Genomic DNA, 26615 nt, shown 5'->3' with positions numbered 1-26615 from the left:
GTAGCCTGAGACAAGCCTTCAAGGCCTACTCTGTGGCAGGCCAAGTTCAGATGTGCCCCGTGAGATTTCTTACCTCTTTTGTTTTTTTTACTGGAGATGGTTCACACTTACTGGAGTTCTTCACTATGCTTGTTGAGAGCAGGTGGCTTCATCTTGCATGGCTGTATGGTGGCCCAGATCCTGCCCCAGGAACCAGCTGGCTATATCACTTGGCTTTCAGGAAGCCCGCTTCTAGAGGAATCCACTCACAATTTACTATGCCGCTTTGTTCAGAAACAGAAGCTAAAAACTTCCACAGGCAATAAAATTGTAAGAGAAAGCAAACTCCCAGTTTTCAGGTGGCTGGACTGAAAATATAACCCATCTGATACTATGCATATAGACACAAGGCTCAGTGAGTTCAGTTTAGCACACTCCCTCGATTAGGTGCATAGGATTTGTTTTGCTTAGATGCCCATGTAAGCCTGCAATCCACCTAAACGTGCTTTTCAGATAGTAGGATCCATTAGGTGAGGCGTAAAATGAGCACAAGTTTAGAAAACATGGGATCAAACTGCAATAATCTTAGAGATGATTATAAGGCTAGTGCAAATCCGTGGGCTCAAATCTGACATTATTAGAGCATTCCACAACCCTGTTTAAAGTTACCCTGTTATCTTCACTCAACTGCCTTACTTTGCAACCCCATATATGTTTACTCAGAGGTAAGCCCTATTGAGGTCAGTGGTACTTCCTCCCAGGTAACTGTGTTTAGGATTGCAGCCTTGCAATAATTAATGTAGCACCTTAAACAGTATCTTCATTTCTAAACTTGAACAAAGGCCCACAAGTTTTTCATGACTAGCAGAGCTTTGAACCTAGAAGCTCTTACTCGATTTCTCTCGGCACTTCCAAGGTTTCATGTGTAAATCCTGCCCAAACTGACAAGTAATAAAAATGATGTTGCACAGGCCTGGCTGGCACTCGGATCTCTAAGCAGCTCTGTGCAACTGCTAATAAATTTTGTTCACGTACATTCAACAGTGTGCTAGATAGCCTCTCGCAAAATACCTTGGAAACCCAGTAGCCAGGAGCACTTGGCTGAAGTGTGGGTTTAAAGTGCATAAAAGATGTTTATCTAGCAGAAATAGAAGCAAACTCTTGTTATGCTGAATCTATTTTGTTAGTAATAATAATAATTTTATTATTTATACCCTGCCCATCCGGCTGGGTTTCCCCAACCACTCTGGGCGGCTTACAGCATATATTAAAACGTAATAAAACATCAAACATTAAAAACTTTCCAAAACAGAGCTGCCTTCTAAATGTTGTGTAGTTCTTTTATCTCCTTGACATCTGAAGGGAGGGTGTTCCACAGGGAGGGCATCTAAAACTGTTACAACTAAAGCTGTATGGGATAAGTTTAAGAACTCCAGAAAGGAGGGGAAAGACTTTTTTAAATAAATCCAAAAAGGTGTGGTTTCTGTAAAAACAATAAAATGTAAATCAGAAATTTAAAGATAATCAGGACAACTGGGGCCAGCATATTTTTAAATTCATGTTTCCTTCTATTCTGCACTACAGCTTGAATCACCTTCGTGAAGTTCAGTTTATGATAGTTTCTGTGAGTATTTAATATCTTAAAAATGTGGGGTGGGAATGGTTTTCTCATTGCTGAAGTAGCCATACATAGCCAGAGATCATATATAATATGATCAGTACAGCTTACCTATTTCTAAAATAATTCAAGAACAGAGCCTATTACAACAACCAAGAAAAAACATGAGCATTTAGCGGGCAAGAACCAAAAACAGGTTAAAAGCCCAGTGGCCTAAGAAAACATTCCTAAATGGGAATGTTGCAGGCCGAAATGGAATCACTGAATTGTACAGCTGGAAGGCATCAACGGTGCCTCGCAAGTGTCGCCCTTTTCCCCACATACCTGTATGACGAATTGCCGTTTACTCTAGTGGGGAGAGAAATACAGCACTGCAGTACAATGGGGGAGAGCCTAAGTTTCTTATGGGAAGGTACACATTGCCCCAAAGATTCCTGCATTGCAGGGGGTTGAAGTAGATGGCCTTCGTAGTCCCTTCCAACTCTGATTCTGTGAAATACCATATTTTTCACTCTATAAGACGCACCAGACCACAAGACGCACCTAGTTTTTGGAGGAGGAAAACAAGAAAAAAAAATATTCTGAATCCCAGAAGCCAGAACAGCAAGAGGGATCGCTGCGTAGCAAAAGCAGCGATCCCTCTTCCTGTTCTAGCTTCTGGGATAGCTGCGCAGCCTGCATTCGCTCCATAAGACGCACACACTTTCCCCCTTACTTTTTAGGAGGGAAAACATACGGTACTACGTAGAGCAAAACATACGGTACTACGGTACATCGTGGACTTGTGTTCAGAACAAAGATGCTCTGTACTCAAGCCTTTCAATATACATGCCATCTCTTCGCTTGCATCCTTCCTAGCATAATTGCAGAGATTTTGCTAGTTGGCTTTTAAAGTCTGAACAGGGTTTTTTAAAAAAATTAAAAAAAACCTGTAGGGTATATGCGTTTCTGTTTCAAGATTAGGGGAAGGGCTGAAAGGTTGACGATGCTAACGTTCTTGAAAGTAACCTTTAACAGATTTCCACAAGAGAAGATAGTTTGCACATGTATGCTTATTACCTGCCTACTTCCATCTGCATCATCCCCTGATGCAAACAGCTGCCACACATTTTAACAAGACTGACTACTTCCGTGCCTTTTCTCAGGGTTCTGGACCCTGGAAGCAATTTGTATGTTGCTTGTTAAGCTTTCGTGTCACCTGAGGTCACAGACCAGCATTGAAAGAACTGCAAAACTCGTTAGGCAAGTCCAAGAGAAGCATTAGACTTGGTTGCTTTTGAGTAAAATATTTGAAAGGTTAAAGCAATGGAACATGGGATACCCCACAGTTTTGGGGCACGGTGTCTCCTCTGAGAATGTTGGATATAAGTACTTTATTGACAGGTTTTTTGTTTTAATTTAAAGAGAGAATAGGTTTAGAGGAAGGGGAGAGCCTTGTATGCCTCTCTCTTAGCCAGATGTGCTGCCTCTGGGCTGAGCACCTACAGTTTGCATGCTATTATCCAGGTAGGGTGGCGCCATGAGCCTCTTGGGCTTGACAATCGGAAGGGAGGCGGTTTGAGTCCCCGCAATGGGGTGAGCTTCTGTTGCTCTGGCCCAGCTCCTGCCAACCTGTTGTTTAGTTGTGTCCGACTCTTCGTGGCCCCATGGACCAGAGCATGCCAGGCACTCCTGTCTTCCACTGCCTCCCGCAGTTTGGTCAAACTCATGCTGGTAGCTTCGAGAACACTGTCCAACCATCTCGTCCTCTGTCGTCCCCTTCTTGTGCCCTCCATCTTTCCCAACATCAGGGTCTTTTCCAGGGAGTCTTCTCTTCTCATGAGGTGGCCAAAGTATTGGAGCCTCAGCTCAGCTTCAGGATCTGTCCTTCCAGTGAGCACTCAGGGCTGATTTCCTTAAGAATGGAGAGTTTTGATCTTCTTGCAGTGCATGGGACTCTCAAGAGTCTCCTCCAGCACCATAATTCAACACCTGCCAACCTAGCAGTTTGAAAGCACACTAGTGCACGTAGATAAATAGGTACTGCTGCGTCAGGAAGGTAAACAGGATTTCCGTGCCCTCTGGTTTCCACCCCAGTGTTCTGCTGCGCCAGAAGCGATTTACTCATGCTGGCCACATGACCCGGAAAGCTGTCTGTGGACAAACGCTGGCTCCTTCAGCCTGAAAGTGAAATGAGCACAGCAACCCCATAGTTGCCTTTGATTGGACTTAACCGTCCAGGGGTCCTTTACCTTTATCCAGAAAATTCATGGTTTTCCAAGCCCTGCAGGCCTCAGCTGCTCCCTCAAAGAGCAGGAGTAGGCAGTACACTGAGAGCCTGGGAAGGAGGGCTCCATTGGATGAACATAATGATGCCCCGGAATTCATCCTGGTAGACCTAGAAAGAAGAGGCGGCGGCCTCAGCCTATGGCAATCCTCTTCTCACGCACTGAACTGTATATGTACAGATAGGACAATTGGATAAATAATGGGGAGATAGAGAAGCAAAGCAGTATAGCAAGGGATTAGACTGAGTTAATGTGATTTCACATGCTTCAGACTTTGTTTCATTTTGGGATAAAGACAAAGGTATTTAAGGCATTCTTGAAAAATAAAAGTCATTCCAAGGCATAGCCATAAGTAACCACTTGTCCTTAACCTTCGGTTTTGTTTAGATTACCATACATTTCTCTGGGGATAAAAATGGCTAAGGGAGGAACTCGGCCCTGACATTGTACCATGATATATCTCTTAACAAGAACAGAGGTAGAATTCCTGAAATATCTGAAGTCATCAGAGGTCACTATGAAGTTTATACAAAGGCTGGACTCCGCGGTGTTCCATTTATATTTCATATGTGGATATTCAAACAAAAGTTTACTTTATTTACTGGGAACCTGAGGAAACAGGGAGGTTAAGTCAATAACGTCCCAGACAGTCCTAACAAATTCACATATTTAGCAGGTATCGGAGGATTGTTTAATCAACATCCTTCAAATGCATTTTTAATGGCTGCACTTAACAGGGTTTTCGTAACTGGTCAAACGAGTCACAAAAATGCTAAAGACTCTGTATCTTCTGATACAATATTGTGTATATTACCTGACTTTCAGCTATATGGGAATAAAAGCTGTCAGCTACGTTTGCTGCCATACCACCCTGGCTGATATTTGTAACTGAAAATCAGTAACAGGTGTCATTTTTTCCCCTCCTTACCTCGGTTAAGAAATAGTCCATCTGTAGATGTTACCAAGCCTCCCTACAGAGAGGTGAACATTGCCAAGATGGGCAGAAGCTCTTTCCTCATTTGTTTTTTCAAAAATACCATACAAAGGTAAGAGTCTGTCAGGAAGCCTCATACAGGCCCGTTGGTCCATGTAATTGTATTGATTTGAGAGATGGCTCTTGATTTTTTGGGATTATTGGAAATGTTTTTGTTCCCTGAGAGGTATTTTTAAAAATTAAAAAATTCCAAGCACTCAAGTGGAGGGTTCTGTTGGACTCCCAGTATCTATCGGCCCCAGCCAGCTCGGCCAGTAGTCAGAAATGGAGGAAGCCTGCATCCTAAACCCCGACCCTAAAATTTTATGTGCTTCCTAACTCTTCCACAGAGTCTGGACAGGATATGGCTTGGCATGGTCAGCCATTTTGTGTTGTCTTAGCTGTCATAAGGGTGAAGTGACCCTACACGCAGGCTATAATACATTTCTTTACACAATTTATGTTGTTGCACCTGTTGAACTACAACAACCTCCAACATCTCCAGACGGCATGGCCAGTGCTCAGTGATTATGGGAGTTGTAGTCCACAACATCTGGAGAGCCAGAGGTCACCTAACCTTGCCTTAGTTTACAACCCAAGGACTAAGCAAGCACATGCTACTATATTTGCTCACATTGCCCTTCCTTCTTCCTTTCTTCCATTTCTCTTCTCTCTTTCCCATGAATGAAATTTAAGATTACAAGATGCTTGGGGCAGGGACCTGTGTAAATCTCCATATACATTACTGGAGAACAAATTTCAAATTCGGAGACAGTTAAAGCAATTCTCTCAGGTCCAAACCATTAGCGTGAGGCAGTGGAAGACAGGAGTGCCTGGCGTGCTCTGGTCCATGGGGTCACGAAGAGTCGGACATGACTAAAAACAACAACATTTACTGCTCTAATATCTAATGTGGAGTCCCATATTAGAGTGACCACTTATATATCACCACAAGAGAGAAGACAAATTGTTGGAAAATAGGCACCATGGCTTTGGTCCTGCATACCTGAAAGAGCATCTCCTCCTCCATCGTTCAGCCCGGACACTGAGTTCCAGCTCCAAGGGCCTTCTGGTGGTTCCCTCACTGCAAGAAGTGAGGTTGTAGGGAACCAGGCAGAGGGCCTTCACGGTACTTGCGTCCACCCTGTGGAATGCTCTCCCATCAGATGTCAAGGAAATAAAACAACTATTTGACTTTTAGAAGACATCTGAAGCCAGCCCTGTCTAAGGAAGTTTTTAATGTTTGGTGTCTTAGTGTTCTAATTTGTTGGAAGCTGCCCAGAGTGGCTGTGGTCACCCACAGGTGGGTGGCATAAAAACTTATCATTATTACTACCACTACTACCGCTAATGCAGAGGTGTAAGCTTAGAAACAATTCTTATAATTAAAAAGAATACATCTTAACTGAATGGGGCAGACTCTCCACAGGTGACCTGAGTGCATGCTCAGTTTGTTCCACAGGGACTAGCCATTGATGTGAAACTTTGGTTAAAAAAGAAAAAGGTAAAGGACCCCTGGACGGTTAGGTAAGTCCAGTTGTGAGCGACTCGGGTTGCGGTGCTCATCTCGCTTTACTGGCCGAGGGAGCCGATGTTCGTCCACAGACAGTTTTTCCAGGTCATGTGGCCAGCATGACTAAACCACTTCTGGCGAAACCAGAGCAGCACATGGAAACGCCATTTACCATCCCACTGGAGTGGTACCTATTTATCTACTTGCACTGGTGACTATGGAGTGGCAGCACTCATCTCGCTTCAGGTCGAGATGAGTCCACAGACAGCTTTCCCAGTCATGTGGCCAGCATGACTAAACTGCTTCTGGTGCAACAGAACACCGTGACAGAAACCAGAGTGCATGGAAACGCCGTTTACCTTCCTGTCACAACGGTACCTATTTATCTACCCAAAAATGGACAGAACTTGCACTTGTGTGCTTTCGAACTGCTAGGTTGGCAGGAACTAGGACAGAGCAACGGGAGCTCACCCCATCACAGCGATTTGAACCACCAACCTTCTGATCAGCAAGCCCAAGAGGCTCAGTGGTTTAGACCACAGCACCACCCGCGTCCCTACTGTGAAACTTTGAGGCTCCTACTCTCCCTTCTTTATCTTTAAATAGAACTTGGACCAGATAACCCATCAAATAAAGGGTTGTCCTCAGACAGCCCTTCAAACAGTACATAAAGTAAGACATCATCGAGCTATCCCATATTAATCTTCTCATTTCCCTTTTCCTCAATTATTAATGTTTTTTTAAACAGTGGGGGGTGAATTCTTATTAAGTCAGCAGAAAGTCCAACACTGTCTGCTTCAGCAGCTTCAGTCAATGTCAGGATGAAGAGAGGAATGTCTTTTGCATGCTTTGCTTCTCCCGCTAGCCAGTAGGTGGGTGTGTTTAACAGAGGAAAAAGCAAGGAGGAAGGAGCCTGTCAACCAGCCTCCCCAGCTAATTAGCTCAGCCTCCAACAAAGATAAGCGAGCTGGGGAGGAGGACCCCCTGAAGGGTCTTTTGAATCTGGGCAATGTCTGATTGGCAGATGCTGAGGGAGATTCTTTGGTAATCCAGTTCATCAATGAGCTGCATAAATTCAGGACAGGGCTGGAAGAATTCAGGCATGTGGTGGACACTTTGTGGATGCAGTCTGCAAGAAGGCAGCCCAAAATGGACAGAACCTTGGAATCTCTACAGCATATAATCTCCCAAGTCCTGCCTCACAGGGACCCTGCACTTGCGTTTAAAGACTGTAAGTACCAAAACAAAGTTTCTGGACTTTGCATTTGAGTCAGGCAGAAACCTGTAACAGGGATGTTGTATAGATCAGCCCATCAAATGCTCTGCTCTCTCTGTGTGTGATGTTTATCAATATATTTTTTTCCTGCAAGAGTTAGTGCTGCAATTCTCACTGGCATGGGAGTAAGCCCAAATGAACTCAGTGGGTCTTACTACTGAGTAGATATGCTGTGTAGGAGTAAAACTCGGGGGGGGGGGTGGATTGAGTACTATATTTGCAATCACAGAATAATGTACTATACGTACACACAGAATGGTTTGATTATATGTTTAATAAAGTTTTACCTGAAAACATGCTAAACTGTTTACTGTTTACAATTGTACCTATATACTAAGATTTACATATGTTCTTTCATTGTAACTCATGTCCTATTTATTTGTAGGAATAATGCTAGTTGCAAGTCACATTCACACTTCAAACTGCATGTGAAAGCAATCCCATTTATAAATACTGTTCAATAAAATTTGTATTAATGTCTCTTAAATTAAGTTCCAAGAAGTTCTCAGTGTCTCAGACTGCAATCCTGTACACACTTGACTGCAGGTAAGCACTGAGTAGGACATACTTTTGAGTAGACATGCATACAATTGCATTATAAAACAGCTTCAATTTGCTGCCTTTAAGCAGAGACTGCTTACTTTCTAGTTAAAGCTTCGTTTATGGCTCCCTCTGTGAACTTTATAGGACAAGGTGTTAATTCATATAAGAGAGGGCATCAGAATGCAACCCAAAATCTCTTGACTCTGTGCTTAGAAGAGAAAATTCTTATATATTAAAGAGGAAACCAACTTGAAAATTCCCCAGAATTTATTGTGATGAATCAGACTAATAATGTCGTCTCACCTCCATCAGCATGTTTTTTTGTTCAGTTCATTGCTTTTTCATAATTTGTGAAAACTGTCAGTTATAATATTAGTCTAAGTTACTCAGTCACATTGTAGAAAAATCACTAGGCTGCCTTTGCTGGGCAACATTTCACAGAGAAAGTTTATTATTATCTATATTACACTCTGCGGCACTATGGGGGAGACACTCTTTGAAAGTATCTGCTTAATTTCTTTGTCAGGAGCTATGGTAAGAGTTAGCAACTTCATCAGCCCTTTGTGTTCTTTCAAAAGGAGCATGGAATGAATGACTTTAAATAAGCAGCTGGCGAGAGAGAGCGAAGTTGTGTATCAGTTATTCCATACATAGTTTGACAGAAATCAAGAGTTAGACAGATAAACACAAATACAGCTCCTGAGGCCACCCAGAAGGAAAACTCAATGCCATTGCATCAGTCCCACGTTAAGCAGCAGTTAACAAACCTTGTGGAGGCAGATACATCCCACAAGCACAAAGGATTTGATCTAGAAAAGGTGGGGAACTTCCCCCCTCCCCTCCCATTGTGGCAGATTCCTGAAGATCATCTGACAAGGTTTTGATTGAAAATGTATGTACTGGCCTCTCAGACAAAGTTATTGTGACCACCCACAGATTTGTGGGCTGGAAGAATGGCTACAATAAAGCAGGAAAGCACATGGGGCTGGAATACCATTTTCAATGGAATCTTATCACAAAGTGGGGTTAACCATTAAAAAAAATAGTTCTTCCACTAGAATATATTGAATATATTGCATCCTGTTAATGGACTTTAGCCAGCTGAATGCTATCAGTCCCTACATTAATGTAGAAGAGGATGAACCTCCAGTAAATCAGTGTTTCAGAAATCTTACTTTCAATATAAGTGTCTGCCATGGGTTTGTATGGACTTGCTTTTTACATTAATTTACTGTTCTTTTCTGTGTTGTCTTTAATTGTTTTATGGCTGTGCTTATTGTATTTTCTACATCACCTTGAGAAATGTATATGGAAGGCTAGTAGTAGTAGTAGTATTTATACATATACTATGTTATTTATTTAGAAGAATTCTATTCCCCCTATTATCTACATGAGTCCCAAAGGCTGCTTATATTTCCTATTCACTTCCCCAGCAGTTTCAGTATATAAGGTCCTATATGGATTAAATCCTTGTTCCTACAATTATGGTATTTGCCAACCCTTTGCTTTCCCAAACTGTTTATTTTCCTGCAGTCATTCTTACCAGTATACAAACTTGAAACGGAGATTTATGTAAAATCACATACGCGCAACAAGTTTCATGGCACTATCTTAATGATCAGGACAGATGTATTGTATGCTGCTTTTCTGCATATTTTCTGTCCCTTTGGAAATGTATGTGGGAGTCAATCAGGAGTTTCATAGAGTCATAGAGTTTATAAGGACACACCAAAATTAGTAGTGCCCGTCAATTTCAGTGGGAAGGGGCACTCAACTGGTGTTTTATGGCAGGTGTGTTCTGCACTACAAGGTTGACACATTAATAGTCCTTTAGTGGTGGGTTTATTCTGCTTTATTACTTCTGTGATGGTTCCCCAGTGCTACCATATTATTGCTGTCTGGAAGACCACAGCACAACAAAAGCAGTACCAATATATATATTAAAAAAGGCCAGAACATTGGTGGTATGAAAATGTAATGGGATTTCAACAGGGAGGTACAAAAAGTATGGAATGCAGGGTTGTGTGTGACCGCCCAGATAGCATCATGAGTGAGCAATAAAAAAGGGACATGTGCAGGGCATTGACTAGAATTGGATACAGCCCTTAGCTTATTTTCATCATGAAGCGGTTATACGATCAGCCCTTTACAATCTTCTCATTTTTCTGAATTATTTGAGCCAATTACTTTGGAGATGAGAGAGAAAATGCATAATACAACTGATGAGCAGTTCCCTTGTTTTTTACAAAAAAAGGAGGGGCAGCTAAAATGTACTGTGTATTTTGTATCACAAAACCAGCCCAGATGAGGTAAAAAGGGGCAAGAGTAGAACACTAACCTGCCCCTGCAAGGGCTCACTCACAGAAGCAAGGAAAAGCAGCAAGAGGCCCAAAACATTACTCAGAAAGCCCTTTCAGAGGCCTGTACAGGCCACAGACCAGATCCATTTGTCACAGGGAGGTGGGACACATGGACAGAGTGCTCCTTCAGTGTTTCAAGCTATTCGTGCTTGTGTGTTACGGTTGACTCAGGTTGTTCCAAGGTCAGCCAGAGTTAACTGAATTAAAAACAGGTTAGAAACCTACAAATTCGTGAACCCTCCACTCAAAGGCTATTTCAATTTCCCAGTGGTTTGGCTTTCTGCAAACTGAAAGGGAATTATGCCTTACAATAATTCCAGGTCTACCCTTGTTTGTAGGCCAATTACATAATCTGTAAAAACCACAAACAAATATCCATGGCCTCATCAAATGGCAGTCTGATGACCACAGTCTTTATGGATTTTTCTAGAATAAGCATGGCCACCATCATTCTTCATATTTATTGTTTTATTAATCATCTTGGGATCAGAGCAGTACTTGAAATGCACAAATGAGAGCGCCTAGGCCAATTTCAAGACACATGAAACTCCTTGTTCAGGGGTCCTAATGCTAGTTTTTAAATTGTCTTTGGCAAAAGGCCTGCACAGGCAGGGAGCCAAGATCCCCTTCTGAAATAACATGATCCTCAAGGCCACCACCAGGAGACCTCACGGAGAAGTGGAAACACACGCTGATGCTCAACAGCTACACAAAGGATTATCTAGGAATAAATCACTGATAACTGCCTCAAGCTGAAGGCAGTGGAAAAGCTTCAGGACCTCAACTCAAGTCCTCCAGAGAGGGGAAGCCAGGAGAGTAGAAACATAACTGGATACTTCAGAAATCAGTTCAGAGGCAATGAGTGGAGCAAGGCTGGAGAACCTGTGGCCCTTCAGAAGTTGTTGGACTTCAACTCCCATCAGCCTGGGCAAGCATGGTAAATGGCCAGGAATGTTGGGAGTTGTTGTTCAACAACATCCTAAGACACAGGTTCTCCAACCCAGGAGTAAAGTCTGGTCCTCATTTGACTGCCTTCATTAATCAGGAATCTCAAGCAACTGTTTCAGCTGTTCTTTGTTGTTGTTGTTGTTGTTGTTGTTTAGTTGTTTAGTCGTGTCCGACTCCTCATGACCCCATGGACCAGAGCACACCAGGCACTCCTGTCTTCCACTGCCTCCCGCAGTTTGGCCAGACTCATGCTGGTAGCTTCGAGAACACTATCCAACCATCTCGTCCTCTGTTGTCCCCTTCTCCTTGTGCCCTCCATCTTTCCCAACATCAGGTTCTTTTCCAGGGAGTCTTCTCTTCTCATGAGGTGGCCAAAGTATTGGAGCCTCAGCTTCATGAGCTGTCCTTCTAGTGAGCACTCAGGGCTGATTTCCTTAAGAATGGAGAGTTTTGATCTTCTTGCAGTGCATGGGACTCTCAAGAGTCTCATCCAGCACCATAATTCAAAAACATCAATTCTTCGGCGATCAGCCTTCTTTATGGTCCAGCTCTCACTTCCATACATCACTACTGGGAAAACCATAGCTTTAACTATACGGACCTTTGTTGGCAAGGTGATGTCTCTGCTTTTTAAGATGCTGTCTAGGTTTGTTGTTGCTTTTCTCCCAAGAAGCAGGCGTCTTTTAATTTTGTGGCTGCTGTCACCATCTGCAGTGGTACTCTAATATTCTTATTGGGCTAGAACTTATCTGATGAAACAGTACTATTCTCTAAGCCAGTGTTTCCCAAACTTGGGTCTTCAGCTAATTTTGGACTACGATTCCCATCATCCTTGATCACTGGTCTCGATAGCTAGGAATGATGGGAGTTGTAGTCCAAAAACAGCTGGAGATCTAAGTTTGGGAATCTCTGCTCTAAGCTCAGGATCATCCACTTCTTTTATCTTCGAAGAGCAAATTAGACATGTAAGCAGCAGGTGTGTGTTTCAGAATTGAATCCATGTTGATATATAGCAGGGATATGGAACCTGTCGTCTTCCAGTATTCGTTGGGCTGCAGTGCCCATCATCCCTGGCCACTGGCAATACTGACTGCTGCTGATGGAAGCTAGAGTCCAGCAACAGCTGGAAGGCTACAGATTTCCCATTCCTGCTGTAAAGGGATGAGAGGAGAGATGCGAAGCATACGAGGGTGGGGCAATAGGGAGATGCTGAATGGTTCCACTTTCTTCTTGTACCTCGTTGGGGTTTAATTGCCCTCCTGACACTGAAAGAGATCGCTTTTAAAAAGCAGTTTGGGATTAGAAAGTGTAGGCATCGAAAGTATCCCTAAATCACTTTAAAATTGGTCTCCTACCGTTTTATAGCAGCTTAACGGTACACCCAGTTCTAATGCGCAGGTTCACTGTAGTCCTCTTCAAAGACACCTGAGGATTCCAGGAGTTCTTCACAGAGTGCTCAGGATGCATCTCTTGCAAAACACTGGTGTAGCTAAGAGTGGCTAAGAGATTGACCTGTGAACTGGGGAGTGCCTTGTTCATATTTCATCTCGTGAAGATGGGAAGGGTGGGCCTTGGGATGGAACCACGCAAGAATGGCTTGGAAATGAAGTGAAGGATTTGATAATGGAAGATGAGAATATGACCAGAGATGATTCGGACAAATGGAGGGTCATACTCTTGTAATGAACACATAGATGCAAAATTTTAGGTTGTGGTGAATAAGAGTCTTTTGGGTAAATAGCAGTTCTCTCTCTCTCACTCACTCATGATACAGTAGTACCGTGGAGACTGAGGCAACGTGTGAGGCAATTTATGACAGTGGTTATGGTCCCAATGCCCACATATGACCCTTCACCAGTCAATTGCTTTGTATATTTGTAACTCACACCACTTAAAGCTATCCCATAATGATATGCAGATCAGCATGGTTGTGCTGGCCCCCTGCATCTTTGGGAGCTCCTGGGACCCCAGTATCAAGTAGGAGCCCACTTCTGGACCGTCTTGGGTACCCCCTGCCCCTTGACTTCTTCCTCCTCCTCTTCTTGTCCCAGTGCTCTGATCAGCACTGGTCAACTGGTCTAGTTGCTATTTATATTTCCCACAATGCCCCTGGTGTACTGTCGCTCCAAGGCATGTGGGAAGTTGAACTGGTAGCTTAGACCTTGCTGCCCTGTGTTGCTCAGAGCACTCCCTGTTAACCACCAGATAAGCCTAACAGGAGCTGACAAGAGGGGACAGGACCCAACTGAGTCCCATGAAACTTGGAGACATATCAATGACAGATTAGCCCAACTCATGGTCTTAGCAGTATGAGGGAGTTATAGGCATGTGCACATTTTACAGCATTTTGATTTATAAAATGCAACGTGGCAACTGAATTAATATTATATCTCTTACATCCATGTAACGTAACTATTTCAGCCCCATGGAGTTGCTTTTTCTCATTCTACACATTTAAACAATCTGCATGTATCAAACTGAGCCCAACTTTTACAGCTTCAGTCGAGGTGTGTGTTAAATTATAGCCCCTAATGGGAGGCAGCTGTAAGAAGGTGTGCCTATAAGTTATGGTATTTGTTTAAATGATATGGTTTTACTGATTATGTGTCATAGATTGATTGAGGAAATAGAAGACAATTTTAGTAGCCTTGCGACAAAAAAAATAGTCTTTTACTTAAAAAAAAAATACAACTTAAAAAACCCAAATATGAAATGTATATTTCTCTGCAGTCAAATGGTTATTTAATAATAGTCTGACAAGTTAGTTAAAACAACTCTTCTTCTGAAAGCCCTTTTAAAGTATAAAACTGACTAAGCAGGAAATACTTACCGTGTGTGTTCTTTATAAACGATTCGTTTGTGACAATGAAATATTCCCAGGGTTACGGCTCTGTTCCACATTGCCAGGAAGATTGCAAAACTGCTGCTTGGATAATCCTCTTCTAAAATAAAAGGCACTGCTAAATTCTTTGGGCACTGTGTGTCCTGTTTATTTGCAATCTTGGCATGATACATTCTTGTTTTAGTGCTTTCCTTCGTAACTATATCTATTGCTCAAAAGCTGAGTTTGTTTGTTTAAATCGAAAAATACAAAGGTTCTTTGTATGGAGCTGATCCTGTTAGTGGGGAAGGGAGCATTCATGGTGGACCATTCCCTATGCCCTGTTGTCTCATGATCACCTCCCCACCTCTTCCTTTTTCCATTTTTTAAAAGTAAAATATTTCCTATTGACACACATTCGTAGGTGGGTGCAGGAGATTAAGTCTCCATACATTCAAAGAATCCTGGGAACTGTAGTTTATCCCTCACACAGCTGCAGTTGCCATCACCTTTAACAAACTACAGTTCCCAGGATTATTTGGGGGAAGCCCTGTGCTTTAAATGTGTGTGGATGTGGCCCAACTACACAAGCTCCAGGGCTGGCTTTTGAAGAGCAAGGAGAAGGGTTTCTCCGATTTTAGTGCTGTGACGTTTCATGCCAATACAGTGGTACCTCAGGTCACATACGCTTCAGGTTACATACGCTTCAGGTTACAGACTCCGCTAACTCAGAAATAGTGCTTCAGGTTAAGAACTTTGCTTCAGGATAAGAACAGAAATCGGGCTCTGGCGGTGCGGCAGTGCTGCCACTGCGTGATTTCTGTTCTCATCCTGAAGCAAAGTTCTTAACCTGAGGTACTATTTCTGGGTTAGTGGAGTCTGTAACCTGAAGCGTATGTAACCTGAGGTGTATGTAACCTCAGGTACCACTGTAATGGCAATGGAGAGGTGCCGGAACTGAGTTCCAGTGAGTTCCAGCTGACAAAAGCCCTGGTTAGAAGAAGACAGGCAGGTGGTGGCTGGATGTGGGCAGCCTCCATAGACCAGCCTCTACTGCACAAACTTGTTGACCAGCTAGGAACAGACTCACAGCATAGACGTGCTCTGGTCCTAAGCCATTCTCTTTGCCCATGCTTCCATTTTACTTTCTTCGTTGTTACATTGAGCTCACGACATGGGTAACCTATGCACATCCTTTGTATAATAATTTGATATCACCACCACAATTCCTGTCACACTCATAGTTTAAGACGGTTGAGGTTTAACATGTTTTTTTAAAAAACCCTAAATATCAGCTTTCCCTTAATGGCTTTTAAATGGAATTGTTACGAGACCTGTGTGCATATGTATGTGTGTCCTTATTAGGGAAAGAGGAGTGATGGGTGTAAATCTGGGCGCGGTGCTGTTTTAACAGACCCGATCTAAAAATCTGAACTAGTTTTGGTTTGGAGGGGTTCCCCCCCCCCAGATCAGATATAATTCTTTAAGGCATGTTACCAGTTCTGATATTATCAGAAGTCAAAGCTGGGAGGGGGCGGAGAAGAATAAGGAAAGAATATCAGAGGAAGTCTTTGGTGAATGTAAAAGCAACAGGTCACCTATCATGCTTCAATCTACTAGATTGCTTTGATGACTTTCAGACATCAACAGCAAGTAGCAGAGCACATTAAATAAGCATTTAATAAAGTCTGCCGGTCTCAAGGGAGGAATACAACTTTAATTTGGAAAAACAATTCATTTCTTTGTGGCTTGGGTTTTCACCTTTGTTCAGTTTGTGTCAAAGCTTAATTCTACCATCACAGATTGAGATAACCATCTGTTTTCCATTTTAAGTTTTGGTTTAATTGGGGAAAGGGGTCTCCATGACCTTCTGAAAGGTCGGTCAAATCAGTTTTTATTATTCCTATTATTTTACAGAGCCATTATATTTTCCACTTAGATCATCCATAGAAGTCCTTGAGTGAGAGACCAATCCAATATTTACATTCTATGATTCTCATAGAAAGCAGCTTTTCAGTATAGCTGGTCTATTAAAAAAAAAAAAGAATTTCTAGAGTGCCAATCACTACTTTGGAGGAAGATGCAAAATAAAGGCTCTTATTGAGCCCTTTCTGGAAAAATAATAATTATAATGCTAGATTTATTGGTTTTCAACAGCATCTGGGGACCTAATTCCCCACCAGTAGTTTTACATGCTACATTTTTCATCAACATGCAAGACATTGTTTCAGGTTGCCCTCTTTACCTGTATCAGCCATTTGCCAGAGGCAAGCCATCCCATTTGTGCCACAGATTTAAATAGACTTTAGTCAATGTTTTGTTCCACGCCAACCCTAAATCCCTGAGTGGTGTGAGATTCTAGGGGGTTCCAGGCACTCACCCAGGGTCTGTGTTTCCTTTTGGAAATGAGGCACAGCAGAGACTGCAGTGTATTTATGATATATGGTTTATATACAATCTGAGCCTACGACGAAGGGATTCACAGCATTAGCACCCCAAGAGGGTCTTGCTTCTCCCATAGGTCCAGTCTAGGATTCAAACAGACATCAAACATCGTGCTCTGCCTGCTGCTCTGCTTCTCTGTCACATAACTCCAGGCTCCCTACTCCAAGCTTCTGGCTCACATTGCTTCTCCCTCTCTACTCTCAACTCTGGCTTTATCTGCTGAAGGAGGGGCCCCACTCATTTGCTGCTGAATTCACGATCCACACACATATGGGAAAATAAAGCCACTTCTTTCCCCACCCCATTCTGTGAAAAATCACCTGAGATGGACAGTGGTGTTCTACCCATTGACTCTACCCCAACCATCACATCCTCAGGTCTCCCTGTCCCACTGACCACATGTTGGGAGCATGTTGGTACAAGTTTCCAGGTCATGAGGAGAGCTTACACATGTTTATCCGGTTTACCTGTTCCGTTTATTTCTCCAGCACATGGATAGCATGGGAATGGGGCCAGGACAACATGGGTGAGATCAATGACTGATTTCTCCCACTCATGATATTGGATATGTGTGATGTATATTTTTTAACACCTGAACAAGGCTTAGAAATGTGTTATTTAAAGGGGTTATATATAAATCCTAGGCAGGGCTCTGTAGACAGGATTGCAGCACTGCTTCTCCCTGAATAGAAGTGAGACCAGGAAGGGAGACGGGGCTGTATTTAAGGGAGCAATGCATTGTTAGTTCATTAACCATGAAGCCAACACAAAGTGGCCATTTGTGTCTAGTCTTGGTCAGCCAAAATCTATGACCTTTTCAGTTTGTGGATTAGGTCATCAGACTTCAGCCTTGGAAAACAATGAATTTATTGTACATCCAAATTTAATCTGTGGCTTCCTTTGCAGATTTCTTTCCCATGTTGACATCAATGTAAAGTTATAAAAGACATCCATCATTTTTTAATGCAGGGTTGTAGTTTCATTCCCATGCAAATGGAGATATATAGAATCATGGGTTATTACTAATGTATTGTCATTTCTCTGTTTTGGCAGTGAATGTTGTAGCAATGCTTCAGGAATTCTGGGAGAGCAAGCAGAAACAGAGAGGTGTGTTTTCAAGTGAAGGCACAGTGGTCTACGAGTCACTAAATTCTCCTGGGCCTCCCTTTGTGAGTTATGTTACCCTGCCTGGAGGAAGCTGCTTTGGTAACTTTCAGGTAAGAATATACGCTGAAGCATTTTAATGAAAAAGGACTCTGCTGCAAGAAATTCAGCCTGCCATCATGACTATCGCTCTCTCTGTCATAACACTAGAACTTTGGGTCAACCAATGATGTTGGTTTGGAACCAAAGGAAGTTTTTCTTCACACCATGCACACATTCAGATTATGTCTGGGCATATGGGCCAGTTTTGCTATGCTGCTTCTTATTTGAGAATAAAGCATTTGTGACTTATTTCCACCCTGATTCTTGAACACAACACATGGGAAGGATCAGGAGTGAAGGAGGCAGAGTGGCCTGCATGGCTCCTCCACCGACATTTCAGGAACCTCCTGTCAAGAGATGCATCAGTGGGACAAAACAAGTGTATACTATAGATAATGATGTATCTCTAAAAGAATTTCCAACTCTTTTTAAAATTCTTATCTTTCTCCACTCTGAATTACCATGTGTCCTGATCCCCTGGCCTACCTGGCAGACGGTGTGCCAAGACAAAGTCCCAAGTCCAGAAGACAATTCACACAAGCCAAGTCCAGGAAACACAGTCTGGGTTCAGTCCAAGTAAGCCAAGATAGGAGTTCAGTAGTCAGATACAGTCTAGAGTCAATCTCAAAGTAGAAACCCGTGAAGGTCCAAGGAGAATCCCAGGCAAGGTCCATCAACATGGGCAGTTAAGAAGACACAGTACCTTAGCTCTGCTTCCTTCTTAACCTGTGTCTGCTGATTGCAGCATCTGGGCTTGATGAGGCATGTGACCCTCACCTGCTCTCAGCTTGCCCCAGCTGAGGAATCACATGCCTCCTTCCCTGTCTGGCCAGCTAGTGAACTAGGCTGCAGGCCCTGGCCTTCCTCTACTTCCTGGAGTGCCCTGCCCACTGTTCCCTACGTCTTAGGACCGGCTGTGTTCATGGGGACAGGGGCCTCTGACTCTGGTGAGGGGTCCCGCTACTCGGCTTCCTGTGAACTAGCCCCTGCTTCCTCATCATCCTCTGTCGCCCATATTTTCTACTGAGGTCCAGCGCTGAGGGCCTTCTGGCGGTTCCCTCACTGCAAAAAGCAAGGTTACAGGGAACCATGCAGAGGGCCTTCTCGGCAGTGGTGCCCACCCTGTGGAACACCCTCCCATCAGATGTCAAAGAAATAAACAACTATCGGACTTTTAGAAGACATATGAAGGCAGCCCTATTTAGGGAAGTTTTTAATGTTTGATGTTTTCTTGTGTTTTTAATATCCTGCTGGAAGCCACCCAGAGTGGCTGGGGAGGCCTGGCCAGATGGGCGGGGTATAATAAATTATTATTATTATTACTACTACTACTATTACTACAACCTCTCCTTCCCCATCCCCACCTTGCTCCTGTGTGACCCACTCCCAGCTGCACTGCTCACCAGAATCCTTTTTTCTCCTCCCCGAAATACTGCCAGTTCATGACACCATGTTACTGTATATTGGGTGCAGCGAGAATTCTACATTCTATTTCAAGAAAAATGCCACTCTTACAAACAACAGAAAACTCTTAACAAGAGAAGTCCCCTTTTGAAATCTGTGCCCCTTGCCGTTTTTCTTCAGTTACTCATTCTAGGCGTTCTGCATATTGTTTTTAATATTTATTTATCTGGAATATTTATAAACTGTTATAACATTATGAAATACCATAGCGGTGTACAAAGCAATAAAAATAGAACAGATAAAATAGTTCTGAAATCAGATCCTGCCCACCCTTCTGGGAAAACCTGTAGAAAGTTTTCAGCGTCTGAGGAAATGTAGGCAGTGTCAAGAGTCTGTCTAACTTCAGTGGCTGGTGTGCATAGGAAGCTCTCAGAAGTGCAGTGAGCAGATTTAATTCAAACTGGATAGAATTTCTTGAACTTGCAAGGTATTTTTAAATGCTTGTAGCGAGACTGGGCTGCCAAAGTTAGTCCCCCCCCCCCTATTTTACTTCTTAAAATATTATGTGAGAGAGAATTTGTGGTTAAATGTGGCGTGGTGAATTTGCTGTATGCTTTTTATAAAAACATCTCACTATCTTATATGCCATCATCGCTGCATAATAGTTCTCTTTGGTTTGCCATCACTTCCAAATACGTCAATAAGCAATCATTTCTATTACTCATGTCACATAAATGTCTCCCTTGTGCATTCCAAAAGTGCTTATAATGCAGTTTTAATGCTGTTTGTGCATATGGGTCATCCATTATGTTTAGCCTCAGTTATCAATACTTGTGCATCAATACCAACTTAGCTCTAGTTGTGGTAGCTGTCCAAGAGAACATTGGGCAAGTTACATAGGATTGAGCCCATCTTCTCTTTGGATGGGTCCCTCAAAAGCTTTTGTAAATTGATCCCTCCCAGAAGATTGTCAAAAGGGAGCAGATGGGTCTAATTGCAGAGAGAAATTTCCAGAGAGTAGAGAATCAAGCGCTGGAAATGTTTAATACAGATTCCAAATGAATTGCCCCGAACCCCTGGCAGAAAGTCAGTATTTCAAGTCCAAAGTCCAGGTCCAATGGTCAAGCCACACAAGCAAAGAGCAAAGTCCAAAGGTCAGGAAACAGTCCAGGGTCAATCCAAGTAGCCAAGTCTGAAGTCCAGCAGTCAGAATACAGTCCAGAGTCAAACTCAAAGCACAGTCCTATAAAGGGCCAGGCGTATCCAAGCCAAGATCCATCAGCATGGGCAGTTGATCAAAGATAGCACCTCAGCTCTGCTTCCCTTTGGTACTTTGCATTCAGATTGCAGCATCTGGGCTGGATGAGGCATGTGACCCTCACCTGTTCTGAGCCTAGTCCAGCTGAGGAATCACACCCCTCCTCCCAGAGCTAGAGACCCCCACCTAGCCAGCTAGGGAGCTGGGCTGTGGGCCCTTGTTTGCCTCAGCCTCCTAGACCACCATTCCCGCTGCTTCGTATGCCTCCGAGCCTGCCATGTTTATGGGAACAGGGGCCCCTCTGGCTCTGCAGATGGGTTCTGCTGCTCTGGTTCCTGTGCATTGACCCCCATCCCCTTGCCATCCTCTTTGAGGACTTACCTCCCCATCCCCTGCTTGCCCTGGTGCGTCCCAGTCCTGGCTACATCCCTTGTCAGGGTCCTCTTCCTGCTCCCCATCATACTGCCAGTTCATGACAATACTGGTGGAGGATGGGGGGATGGCGTTGGATGATGTCTTTGGGTTTCTACCAAGCTTGTGATTTAGTATATGTAAGTCGGGAGTTTTTAGTAGAAGGGACAACTGAAGTGCTTAACTTTGTTAAGTTAATGGCACTAGCTGAGCCTGCTATGCATCCTTCTTCATATCTGAAGAGCTGATTACATATGGATGTGATGCCATGACAACAGCTGGCTGGTGATGCTCTTTTAGGAAGGGATAGGCCTCTCCTCCTTCACCTTTCTGGAGGCTGTGTCATATTCTGGGTTGAACAGCAACAAGCCAGGAACTAGCCTGGTCTAGACCTCTCTGGAGCTGGGAGCTGGTTAGACACAGAAGCTGGACTTGCTCTCTGTGCTGAACGTGCAGGAGCCCCTGAAGTCTCCTACAGCTCGGAGTTTGGGATGCATGAAACAATACTTTACCTGAGAGGCATGTTTCCCATCCTTAAAATTCTGGTAAGTTTAATAACTTGGATCTATAAGATAGCTTAAGAAAGGTCACAGAATAAAAAGTGCACAATCAACCAACAACCATATTTGACTGGTTCCTTAGCCTACTAGTCACAAACCCTATCTGGCTTCTTCTGGAATAGAGAATAAAATACAGTGGTACCTCGGGTTAAGTACTTAATTTGTTCTGGAGGTCCGTACTTAACCTGAAACTGTTCTTAACCTGAAGCACCACTTTAGCTAATGGGGCCTCCTGCCGCTGCTGCTGCGCCGCCAAAGCCCGATTTCTGTTCTTATCCTGAAGCACTATTTCTGGGTTAGCGGAGTGTGTAACCTGAAGCGTATGTAACCTGAAGTGTATGTAACCCGAGGTACCACTGTACCTTTAAACTTATTATTTGCTTTGGCTGAGATATTGGCATCTTTATTTTGGTTCAATTTGCCCATTGCTCAGCGATGTGTTTGTGGCTCAATTTCAATATTAAGCAGTGGGCAATTTTAATTTTGCAGAAATTTAATGGATTTTTCACAGGCAGGTGAGTAGCTGAGCTACCCACCCCCACCAGGGAATAATGCAACCCTCTGGCCTACATGAATGCTTAGTGCTTGTGAAGTATGTATCAATATATCCACATTTTCCTGGTGTCATTTGCATCAGGATGTCACAAGCACAGCCATTCATGAAAACAGTACTTTACTTTCCAGTTGCAGCAAAGCAGGGCAACTTGAGGCCTATCTGATAAATTTCTGGCTCCCCTTTTGTTGAACTCTGATGTCAACCCACTCATAATGCTAGCAGATGTTTTTGCTTTTCTTACCAATAGGAATGTCACTGCCCAACTATTCATTTAAATATAGTGAAATAGGTTTAATACATCTTTAATTAACAACAAATGAATCCATATAACTTTTTTTAAAAGTATTTTTTACATATGGGGATTAAGTTGGGGGGTGGAATGCCTTAACCACCACTTGACCAATACTATCATAAAGATAAATCCCCTGTACTTTGTCAAAGTTTGAACGCACCTGCGCTGGATGTCAAAGAAACATATGATTTAGGCTGAGTCTAGATATTGTGCCCCCTAAAAGCTGCTCCAGAGGATTAGGAGAGTCCCAGGATATATCATTGGATGTAACATTGAGGAAAGGGGCGTGTAGGGGGAAATCTTCTAGCCTTTGTGCCTTGGTTCACCCCCCAGCAAATGCTTGTTGGGGCCCCAGAAACATGTTTTAGCTATGCATAGACTACAAGGAAGGGACGCAGGTGGCGCTGTGGGTTAAACCACAGAGCCTAGGACTTGCCGATCAGAAGATCGGCGGTTCGAATCCCTGCGACGGGGTGAGCTCCCGTTGCTCGGTCCCTGCTCCTGCCAACCTAGCAGTTCGAAAGCACATCAAAGTGCAAGTAGATACCAGCGGGAAGGTAAACGGTGTTTCAGTGCGCTGCTCTGGTTCGCCAGAAGTGGCTTAGTCATGCTGGCCACATGAGCCGGAAGCTGTATGCCGGCTCCCTTGGCCAATAAAGCGAGATGAGCGCCGCAACCCCAGAGTCGGTCACGACTGGACCTAATGGTCAGGGGTCCCTTTACCTTTATCTTTAGACTACAAGGACTTGTGATGTATAAATACCACCTCACTTAGCATTGCAATCAATTCCCCATTTATGTAGGCAATTACATTCCAAATGCAGAAACACATAAAATGTGGAGTCACCATTAGCTGTAGCATGGGGATGAACTTTCCCCACCCTCGTTAGCTGTGTGAGGGCCATGCTTCCCTCCGGTTCGCGGTATATACAAGGTTCAGACATCTTGCTGTGCATTAGAAAAACATCATGATTTGAAAACAAACGCACTGATCACCTGAAAAATAGAGAGAACAGTGCAGCTATCATGGAATAATAAATCTGTGTACTGAAAACAAGGCAAATCTTGCAAGAGATATTTACGGAGGTATCTCACTGCAGATTACAATTCCTGTGATTAGACACATGTCAGGTATGCAGCAGCAGACTCTTATCTATATCCTAGTTCCTATTATCTATCAATCCTAGTGATTGATATAAACCTTTGGAAAGGGCCTGTGTTTCATTTTTACTATCGCCCAATGCAAGGATGTTATTGCAATATTATTCATTTGTATTACGTTGTTTTCCTTCTCCTTGACTGCAACATATCCTCCCACACTTGCAGACTACCTAGCCCCTTTCAGCCTTCTGAAGAGTCATCCAAAACTGCAAAAGGAAATGGTGTACAAACTATGTTTAAACTAGGTACTTTAAACTCATTTTATATAAAGCTCTGCAAACTTCTGAGATCTGCAATAGGGTTTCTAATATAGAATATGCCATTATTTATTTCCACCCTGGCAAGAGCCTAATTTCATTACCTGGGTTTATTGTGATTTACAGAGATCTTTAATTCACTGGGCATGGAGAATCATCACCTCAAGTATATGAGCATATGGTTTTCATCTCCTTCATTGTAGCCTTAGGTAACTTCCTGAAACCACATCCTTGGCTATTACAAGGCATGCAGTTGTCCCCCAAGTCTCTGCCTTCTGTTTCCATCCAGTGATATTTTGCATTCCCTTCCTTTAATCTCTAGATTCCATCCTTAAACTGCTGCAATGATTAAAATAAATAGGGACTTTAAATTGCAGAACTCAGACCACATAGTTTTCAATTTTAGCCAAAAGCAAGGGGAGGGGGGAGTTAGAAATCATTTAACCACATAATTTGCCTGGTTTTTCCATCCTCGGGTTAAACCTTCTTTCAGTTAATCCAAATACATTCACAATCTTCTCGTTGTGATGCCCTCAGATTGTTCCTGGGATCTGTGCGTGTGAAGAATTTCATACATGCTGATGGTTGTCTACTGGCACCTATTCTTCCCCCTTCCCTACCTTATGTAGACTCCAGTTCCTCTCAGACCCAGCCATCATAGCCAGTGGCCAGGAATGATGGGAGTTGTAGTCCAACCATGTCAGGAGGGCTACAGGTTTCCAAACTCTGCAGCAATACTGAATTAGATGGAACAATGTTCTGACTCTGATAAGGCAGCTTCATATTGTTACATCACCTCAATCTCCACACCTCTGTGAGATTCCAAGGGTTCCAGGTTACCCAGGGTTCGTGTTTCCTTTGGAAATGAGGCATAGCGAAGGCTGTGGTGTTGTTATGATGCATGGTTTATTTATACATACATACAAACAACCTGAGAGGGACATGGGTGGCACTGTGGGTTTAACCACAGAGCCTAGGACTTGCTGATCAGAAGGTCGGCAGTTCAAATCCCCGTGACAGGGTGAGCTCCCGTTGTTTGGTCCCTGCTCCTGCCAACCTAGCAGTTCAAAAGCACATCAAAGTGCAAGTAGATAAATAGGTACCGCTCCGGCAGGAAGGTAAACAGTGTTTCCATGCGCTGCTCTGGTTCGCCAGAAGCGGCTTAGTCCTGCTGGCCACATGACCTGGAAGCTGTATGCCAGCTCCCTTGGCCAATAAAGCGAGATGAGCACCGCAACCCCAGAGTTGGCCATGACTGGACCTAATGGTCAGGGGTCCCTTTACCCTTTAACTTCACAAGCAACCTGAGGCTGTTCAAAGCATTACACTCAAAGCGGGTTCCGTCTCTCTCATGGCTGCAATGTTGGATCCAAAACTGAGACCTTGGTAAGCAAGGCTTCGGAGGGCGGCACCCCGGTTGTGTACGTACCACCAGGCAGGTAAATGGAAGTATTTCCGGCCAGAGATTTGCAGGGGGTGGGTGTTGGTAGTTTGGCCAATATGGAAGCAAAAGATTACTTCAAAATTCAGGTTAGGATGAAATTTGGGACACTGGTGGATGCTGTGCATAAAGATGGAGGAGAAAGTAAATTTGGTTTTCATTCTAATAGGAACCTACCAATTTTGATCTTACATGCAAACTGAAAAGCAGCCGTCATTCAGGCATTTCACTTCTACAGATTTTATGGTGTGGTTCTCCAACCAGTTGATGTGCATAAAAGTGTATCTGTTTGGAGGAAAGTTTGCATGAGAAAGCTCTCTATGCTCCATCGGTTTACCTTGCCTATTCCATGTGCATTTCCAAATCAAAATGTCTATCAGAAAGGCGATTAAATAGCAGCACAAAAAGAAAGATTCTGGCAGTCTTTACAACTTATGCTGAACTCGCAGAAAAGGTGCTGGCGTTAAGTTAAAAGGAGGAGCTTGTCAGAGCTCGCTCAGAATCCTTCAGATTCTACAGAGAAGTATCCAGATTGTCTGAGATGTGTGTTTTTAAAAAAAGGGAGTTAGAAGAAACCGCATTTGCTGTGCAACAGCTTCTCTAAGCACTAGCTAATTCTCCTTCAGTTCTAGTGGATTTGGGTGATGTAGGCAATGTTTATCCTAGCATAGCAGCACTAGCTAAAAGGTGTGAATTTACATTGGAGGGTTATGTGTGATGAGCCTATCAGCAGTTCTTCTCCTCAGATTTAAAAATCTGCCTCTTAAACTATTCTTCAGAATTTAAAATGCTGCTTGAAGGATATGCTTGAAAACTCAGCGTCAAACCAATGGCTTGATTGTGACCACAGACCACACAGAAGGATAATGGGGTTTGGGGTTTTTTATTATTATTTCAGTTTGTGTACCTATCTGACTTCTCCACCATACCAATCTTTCTTTTTCCTTGGCCTCACAGAAGAGGAGAAATAAGCACTCAAAACCAGAGAGCAAATCCTTACTTTGCTTGTTTACTCAACGTGTGTGCATTTGATAAAATATCTCCTGCCAAATCTACTCCCATAATAACTTCTGCACTAACAAGTTCACTTCTGCGGTCTTTCGTTCTTCATTTCTCCTTGCAGAAATTAGAAGGCTTAGTTTTCCCCTCCATTTCTCCCTAATGGCACAGAGTGCAGCAAAGTGATCCCATAACTGATTTTGGATTCGCTTCTCCCAAGCCAGGCCATTCATTGCAGGCACTGAGCCAAGCTTGACATACGAAGGAATACTCTGGCAAATACTGAGGCAAATTGGGCAAGTAGCATCCCAGAACAAAAGCATCCTG

The 26615-nt window shown here is 43.3% G+C and overlaps 1 protein-coding gene across 1 annotated transcript in view; it reads left to right on the top strand.

Moving 5' to 3' along the window:
- Positions 1 to 6859: 6859 nt before the first annotated feature.
- Positions 6860 to 26615, top strand: part of LIX1 (limb and CNS expressed 1) — a 36112-nt gene continuing 16356 nt past the window's right edge. Inside the window, exons 1-2 of the mRNA XM_083577151.1 lie at positions 6860 to 7581; positions 17797 to 17960. Coding sequence (XP_083433277.1) covers positions 7473 to 7581; positions 17797 to 17960 — 273 coding nt within the window. The 5' untranslated portion in view covers positions 6860 to 7472. The remainder of the gene's footprint in view (positions 7582 to 17796; positions 17961 to 26615) is intronic.

This window comes from Podarcis filfolensis (assembly GCF_964270895.1).
Source record: "Podarcis filfolensis genome assembly, chromosome: 11".
In the NCBI taxonomy this organism is placed as follows: Eukaryota; Metazoa; Chordata; class Lepidosauria; order Squamata; family Lacertidae; genus Podarcis; species Podarcis filfolensis.
Note: the sequence above shows the minus strand (reverse complement) of the source record. Positions and strands in the feature narration are given on the sequence as shown.